Source organism: Cotesia glomerata, linkage group LG4 (genome assembly GCF_020080835.1).
Source record: "Cotesia glomerata isolate CgM1 linkage group LG4, MPM_Cglom_v2.3, whole genome shotgun sequence".
Classification (NCBI taxonomy): Eukaryota; Metazoa; Arthropoda; class Insecta; order Hymenoptera; family Braconidae; genus Cotesia; species Cotesia glomerata.
In genome coordinates this window covers 7214444-7222800 of record NC_058161.1, presented here as the reverse complement: position 1 = coordinate 7222800, position 8357 = coordinate 7214444, and the positions used below count along the sequence as shown (strand labels likewise).

General features: G+C 29.5%; 1 protein-coding gene across 3 annotated transcripts; it reads right to left on the bottom strand.

The window, feature by feature from the left end:
* Positions 1-437: 437 nt before the first annotated feature.
* Positions 438-8089, bottom strand: LOC123264216 (mitochondrial genome maintenance exonuclease 1-like). 3 transcript variants are annotated; one of them, XM_044727397.1, is made up of 6 exons: positions 7140-8088; positions 5146-5353; positions 2569-2698; positions 1701-2421; positions 1400-1612; positions 438-1145 (listed from the first exon to the last, which is right to left on the bottom strand). In XM_044727397.1, exons 1-4 carry the CDS (start codon positions 7825-7827, stop codon positions 2281-2283), a joined length of 1167 nt encoding a protein of 388 aa, XP_044583332.1. In that variant the 5' UTR covers positions 7828-8088; the 3' UTR covers positions 438-1145; positions 1400-1612; positions 1701-2280. The 3 variants fall into 3 exon arrangements, with proteins under 3 accessions (XP_044583332.1, XP_044583331.1, XP_044583333.1); XM_044727396.1 differs by having other exon boundaries at positions 1400-2421; XM_044727398.1 differs by lacking the exons at positions 438-1145; positions 1400-1612; positions 1701-2421; positions 2569-2698 and adding an exon at positions 2705-2797 and having other exon boundaries at positions 7140-8089.
* Between the last annotated feature and the right edge of the window lie 268 nt (positions 8090-8357).

Genomic DNA, 8357 nt, shown 5'->3' with positions numbered 1-8357 from the left:
TTAGAATAAAATTAAAAAAAAATATTCTTTCAGAACATTAACTATTTTTTTTTATTTGTCGAACGAATGAGCATTATAAGTCGTGCACTTTTGGATTTGCCAAACTTTTTTGTTATTATTTTCGTATTTTTTTTTTTTTTCAATCTATTTTTTATTTTGTCGGTCTATTGATATAATTATAATATCTAGAGAGGCAAAATATGATGAATGATTTATTTAGAATAAATGTTTAATTATTCAACACAATGAATACTTCATTATAAAAGTTTTCGAAATAATTATAATGAAACAAATAATTTAGGTAATTAAATGAATATAAAAACTAAAAACTACTTTTTAATTAAATGTTTTGTTAAATATATTTAAATCAATCAACATTTTAACACTATACAATTGTTTAAGTCTTTAGTTTGTAAAACATTTTTTAAGTCTAACAATTTAATTTTAACTGTAGTATATTTAAATGATTAAAATTATAATTTCAAATTGAAAATAAAGGTAAACCGCTTATTATTACTTCAATAAACTAAACTACAATATTTAAAATTATTAATAAGATAATAAAGGGATTTAAAATTGAAGAATATGTAAAAGAGGATTCGATGAAAATATGTCCCACTTAGCAGAGGATTAGTTTGGATTAACTCCGAAGATTTAAAGTGATCCCTGAACACTGGGACATGCTAAACGTGTTGATTCGTATTTATCGTACGTACTTAAAGCATTCACAACTGATAACAATCATTTAAAAAATTTACTCTCATAACAATAATTACTGATGACTATCATTAAATTAATATTTACAATGAAAAAAAAGTCGAAAAATTTCATTGTACAATCGACGTGACAAAAAAATAAACCCCATCATATTAACGCAATATTAACAACATCAAGATACAGTTTATCAGTAATGGTCTCATTTCCGCGTCCAGTAATGAAGAGGTCCTTTACCCAAGGTACTATATATTGCGATAATATCTCTTTACATAGTCTTCTCTATATAATACATTGAAACTTGTAGAGTTACCGCACGCGTTTCACAAGAGCCGCTTTTGCTTTTACTTCTGCTTCTGCCTTAGCTTTTGCTTTGCTTCTGGGCTGTCGTATTTATATCGCTCCATACCATCCAGCAGAATGGAGTTGCTCTAGAATAAAAAAAAAAAAGTTACAAGAAGCTAAAGATATATATGTATATTGTGTATAAAGTAAGTACAACGAGGACACGACTGGTGTATATACCCTTAAGACAAGTAAAGTAGGATTAGATAAAAGATTAGTGAGCAAAAACATTAACTCAACTCACATTAAGTAAGATAGAAATGAGGCTTAAAGATTTTAAAGAAGAAATAAAGCGACAACTTCTTATTTATTTATAAAAATATCAATTTAAAGTACTTACTAAAGATTTTAGTATTTGTTGTTCTCGCAGCCTTTATATTTTCAGGACGAGAATTTTATACTTTGGCTTGATGCAGCAACCGCAGAAGACTGGCTCACCATTAGTTTACCATTCCCAAGGGCATACGAAGGGTTGGAATGTTTATGGAGGCCCGGAATAACGCCAGGGGTAACAACAGTCTCGCATGATAGTAGTATACATATAGACAACGAGCTATGTGGGTACAGTATCAAAAGTTATAATTGCCGTGTGCTAGTAAGCATACAGTGAAAATACAAAATTAAACCCTTTTATTAGATACCTTGTTTTATATCCACACTATTTTTAATCCTACGTGTTTGTTTATTTGTTTACTTATTTGTTCGCTTATTTTGTTTCGACTAATTTATTTTTACCAGTTATTTAAATTAAAAGAACCGTAACAAGAGCAATCATTCCTGTTTGAGTCAGGAGTGTGTACATTTCATTAATAAAAATAACAAACTTTTTTTTTATTTAATTTTTTAGGACAAAAAGTTTGTGAGGTGTTTTGGTAGAACGACCGGTACACAGTAAGTTTGCTTATTACATGTCCCTCACACTCTTAATGGAAAAACTCTTGGTGTAACGCTTTCGTAAATTTTCACTGAGGAAATTGGTGTACTTTAAGAGGCGAATAAGTTTCCCTCTTGAGACTATGGTATGTCGACGAGCAGGTGGTAACAATGATTTGCTGTAGGCAAACGCAATGTGAAATTTAATATTTTCAAGGCAAACAGTTACCTCGTGGTATATGTGTATGAGTATGAATATGCATATGTACATATATGGGTATGGACTTGTAAAAGACTGAAAACGTTTAGCTTAAATTGTACCCTAGTATACAATTCTTCAGAGAAAAGCTACGCGGATTTAATAAAATGATATTTTTCAACTCTTTTTAACCATTCTTTCCAATAAAATTCGAGTTTCTTGCCGGTAAATTCAAAGATTGAAGGCGGCTGGCCCTCAACATAAGCAATTCCCAAAATTCCAGTTTTTACCTGAAAGCAAACCAATGCTTCATTTAAATTTCATTTCTATTTTACATTCATACTACTTAATACTGTTTTTATCTGTTTTTTATTTTTTTATGTTTCTTTCTTTTAATGTTTTATTCAATTGTAAGAAAGACTCTTACGATCTATTACCTTGAATGGATAATTCGGGTCGCTATTTAATGCACCAATGTAAGCGCTCAGCTGCAAAGGTGAATCGTAAATTGAACTCAGTGTTTTTATTTTCTCAGACTTTTTCCAATCGATGACACATAAATTACCCCTGCAATTAAATATTGATTTCTAATTAGCCGCTTTTTTTTTTTTTTCTCTTCGATGAATAACTAATGCCAGCTGATGATAAATTATTACATAAAAAAATCTAGAGATAAAAAAATGATAAATATTTACAATATGCCCATCACTTTATATTGACATACTCTAAACTATATTTAAGTTTAAATATTAAGTATTATGTTTATAAATATCAAAAGCTTGCTTTGAAATCAAATTCCAGATAGTGTGTTATCAATAAATATTGACATGTATAATCAAAGTTAATTTTAAGGGAAATTAAATAAATGAAAGATAAATCACAAATAATAAATACGGAAAATCTTTTTAAAAATTATAAATGAATATTGATTTGATTAATTATAATTAAACAAAATAATAAAAAATTAAATTCTCAATTGGAATCTTAATAGAAATGTTTTAAGGAATTAAACAATCTAAAAATATTTACTTTGTTCTCTCAGACCGTTTCAAATAAAAATTTAAAAAATCATCCTTAACTCTTGATCCAGACATATTACGTATTCAGTATCCTTTAAAAAAAATGCTTTAATTATATTTAGAGACTTAAAGTTTCGTCGTTAGAGTTTTGAAATCATATTTTCGGAGCAACAAAACTGTATTGCACGACTCATGATGCGAAGCATCAGAGAGTGCTTTACGACCGAAAAACTTTTTTCGCCTCATTTTGGCAACTATTTTTATTATTATAGCTTTGTTAGTTGACGGAATCAAGATATTTTGCATACTATTATCGAGATAATTTAATGGAGATTAATTCTATACTTTTTAAAAATTGATTTAATGCAATAGAAACGGAAAAAAACATCAGAATAAGTCAAAAAATTTTCCTGTCCGTCATGTATGAAACCCCGGAAACACTGTAACTTGTGAAAAAATCCATTATTTGAGTTAAATTTTTTTTTTTTTAATTTGTCTTGAGAATTGTAGGTCACCGAATGCAAATGTCTAGTTAATTCAGTGTCGTTTAATTACAATTAATAAAAAACGAAAACTACAAATCTGTATATCTATATATATCCATGTAAAATTAACATGGATGGCGATATATCTATATCTATAGATATTATGTACATTTGTCCACCAGGGGCGCCTGTGCATTACTTTCCTTTGTTTTATTAATATTTCATAATTAAATGAGCATTATGAGTCGTGCACTTTTGGATTTTCCAAACTTTTTTCTATTTATAAAAAAACTTTATTAATTCAAATAGTATTGAAATAAAACTTTAATGTCTGTAACATAGAAATTTAATATTAACTTTTCAAACTTTATTGAATCTAAAAAAGCTGCCTTGTATTTGTGGTATTCATAAATGATATAGATCAATTAAATAGTACTATCAAAGTTATTATTACAATCAACTCAATATAAATGTACATAAACAATCTATTATAAAGTACCGTGTCTGGACATGGAACTGACATGAAAATATTTAAAGAGAAAAATCTTCATAAGTTAAATTCTAAACTAATTATATCAAAGGATAATACAAAAATCTACATAAATATACAATAAACTAGTATATTTTCTACTATTTAATTTTATTGTAATTAATTCAATGAGTTGGTCTACTTAGTTTTACATAAGTAGTAAATATTAAATAGATATATCCCATAAATATTTATGTAATCAATTAGCAGAGCAAATTCGTGACTAGACGACTACAGAATAAATTATTAAAAAGTTTATTTTTTACTTTCAATCTTCACCAATCAACTGATGACTATTATAAATAATTTGCCTGGTCAGGAGACTGATTATAGAATTTCCTGAAATGAAGATAAGCTAATCAATCTGCTTAATTATAATGCCTAGTAATGTTTTCATAAGAAATATAAATCAATACAATTCAAAAATAAAGCTTTTGAATTTTTTGTGAAACTAGAACGAGAAAATGTACTATAAATGTCAAACAGGCCATTTAAAAATTTAAAATAAAAAATTTACATTCTAAATTACTAAAGTATCTAATATGTTACCATTGAAAAAATTAGCTTTCAAATATTGCTCATTGATTCTATTGTTGTTCTCATTCTTATAAATAGTACAGTACTATTGAATTTTGCAACTATATTATTGAATCATTCAAAATTATTAACTTCCTTAAAATATGATGATGTTAGTCTTATATATTTAATATTGTTATACGTGTACTTTATTATAAAAATTATGTATATTATTGTCATTCGGCTAGTTTGCCTTGACATAAAAATTGAATAAATAAAATAAATAAAATAAAATAAAATAAAGATCTCATCTAGCAAATAGAGCTATTGGCAATTAAATAATTTGTAAATCAACATACGCTAATGACACAGTTTAAATAAAAAATGCTAGCTAATATTTTCATCTTTTGAAGTAATAGTGCGAATGACAATTTTTAATGATGAAAAACTTAGTGTCTAACTTACCGGTACGAGGCAACGCAGTCGACTATTCCGCGATATCCGAGAGTTGGATGAACAACGTGCGATTCTATCAAACGTACGTCAGTTATATCTTTTAGTATCAATTTGATACTATTGTATGTAGGTTTCAAACGTTCTGGCACATCAACTTTTTCCTTCTTCAAAGTATCTCCGATTAATGAATGTATTATTTTACTATCTTCCAGTAACGCTGAAATAAAATTGTAATTAAGGATGCAATAATTTATTTATAGCATAAAATTGCTGACGGTTAGAAACATTTATGGTTTATCGTTAAGAGGCACACCTAGTGTGAAATTAAAAAAAAATCGATTTTTTTTTCATATTTCGATAGGTTATACCTTTAAAAATAACATACTAAAATTTCAAATCGATATCTCAAATAGTTTTTGAGTAACAGCCATTTCAAAAGTAGACGCTCGGCAGTTAGAATAGGATCATTTTATCTTTAAACGCGTTTTTCTCGAAACAGAATTTTTCGAATTTGCTGCAATGATTACTCGGAGACAAATGATCCGATCACTATCAAATTTTTTTCTGCATATTCTGTATATAGTTTTCCATACAATGACCTACCAGTTTTTTGATCTGATCAAAAATCGAATTTTGATAGGCCAAAAACGACCAAAATTTTGAGTAAAATTCAACTTTTTTTTTAAAAAACGCCGCCATTTTATCAACTTTTGATATTTTTTTTCGGCCATACCCGAGTAAAAATGAAATTATTATTTTTTACGGAAAAATAATAAATTTCGTTCGACCGCCGCACCACCGCTGCACCACCGCCGTTTGGCGGACTATTACGCCGCACGCTAAAAATTTACTCCCCCTAGCATCGCCGCACTACCGCTGCACCACCGCCGCACCAATGCTAAATCATACCTACAATTTCACAAAAAATGGTATCATAATTAATTTATCACGCAATAATTAATTAATAAATAATGCGACTAGAAATCTTTATGTAAGACCTATTGATCAACCTCCTTTTAATCGAATGCCTAATATTAAAAAAAAAAATTTTTTTAAATCAGGCCAAAGCACCGCGAAATTATTGATTTTTTTAGTCGTATTGTTGATGTAGATTTTTAACTTCGTCCTCGGGTTGCACAGAAGCGGTACGCCTATTGAAATACTCTGAAAGAATTTTAAAAATTGAAGTGTGATGGGATTCGAACCTGGATCGTCTGCATGGAAGTCTCGAACATTGCCAACTGCACTGCAAGCCATACTTAACTTAAAAAATTTAGTTAAGCTATTTGAATGATCAACGAATATATTATTTCAATGTATATACCATCAAACAGCGGTATGGTTCGGCGGTGGTGCAGCGGTGGTGCGGTGGTCGAACGAAATTTATTATTTTTTCGTAAAAATTAATAATTTTATTTTTACCCGGGCGCGTCACAGCTGTGGTGCGGCGGTGGTGCAGCGGTGGTGCGGCGAATAGAAATTTATTTACTTGTCACGGCGCTGGTGCGGCGGTAGTGCGGCGAATAGATAAATTCTTTACTTGTCACGGCGGTGGTGCGGCGGTGATACGGCACTTGTAAAATAACCAAAATTGTCACAGCTGTAGTGCAGCGATGGTGCGGCGCTTAAAAAGCCGTGCAGCGGTGTTGCGGCGGTGGTGCGGCGGAATTCTGTTTTTACTCGGGTAGGTCATTGTACGGACAATACCTTCTAGTTTAACGAGAATTTTTTTTTTTATTTCAATCACGGAGAAGGCTGGAATCACTACAGCAGTGGAGGACCTTTTTTTTTAGCACCGTCGGAGATCGCGTGTAACTCGAAAAATATTTAATTTTTTTCTTCAAAAATTTTACTGTGTATTCTTAAAATATGTATAAATATACCCTTAAAATTTTAAAACAAGTGATACAGTAGTTAGTTTTTTTTTAATTCCCAAAAATCGCTTTTTTTTTTAGGCTGTTACACTAGGTGTGTCCCTTAAGGGGTTAAATGAAAAAAGTTACCCTGACTATATTTTTCAAATCCTTCAACTCCTAACTTCAAAATCATTTTTTTCTTCCAATTTTCCAACATCAATTTAGCTTCTTCCGACATAGTTTCGCTCAAAATTCTAGTAACCCCAGGCAGAGAAAAATTTCTTGATTCCATCAACGGCTGCGTGACGATTTCTGATGTGTTCCAATTATCCTCATTAGTTTTTTGGGTGTTAAATATTGGGAATTTAATTATGTCAGAATCGTGAAAATTTTTTAACTTAGCTTCAAAATTTGTTGAACTAGTCAATGAATTAGCGTCAACAGTAATTTTAGTTTCACCTAATTCAATTTTATCATGTGAAAGCGTATTAAATTCATTTTCTTTTCCACTTACTTTAATAATTTTTATTTTTTTACTTCCCATACTTTTAACAGTCCATAAAAATTCCGAGTTTTTACTCAATTGTTCAAGTTTTTTCTCATTGTCATTATCATTTGTTGTTGATATGGCAGTTGCACCGGATTGTTGTAACGGCAAATTTTTTTTTTTCCGTTTCTTACTATTTTCCAACAGTGGTCCAAACATCTCTTTTTGCTCTCTCATCAGCCGTTTAATATTTTCGGCTTTTTTTGAATACCCAGATTTATTTTTAACAAACAACCGCATACACTTTGAATAAAAAATAGTCGCTGACATATTTGAAAATTTTAACATTTTTCCCTCCTAATGTAACCAACAAGATAAACACAACAATCTCGACAGACACTATATAAAAATCAATTAGCACAGTTAGAACTTAAAAGTTACTACTCAATGATATTAGATATCAATTATTTAAATGAAAAACAATGTTGTAACAAATGTCTATTAAAGATAGATATAAATACTTTTATATTTATTAATAAACAAATTCCGGCACTACTGCACGTGTTTTGTGTTTATGTCATACTTTCACATGCGGTACAAAGAGGGCAGTGTGATTTTATTCTTGAGATAAAATTAAGCCTAGACGTCACCCGTATAGCGTGACGCCGCATAACAACTACTCAACCTATAGAGACTCGCTATACTGCGAGCGAAAAACTAAAAAAATGGTGACCAGTCTAGGGTTAAAATCAGAAAAAATATAAATTTTAATCAATTTATTTTCAATGATTACAATTTTGAAATTGAGAGATATCTGATAATTTTTAAAAATTTTTTAACAAATAAGTTATAGCAAAAAATATTAATTAAAAAAATTC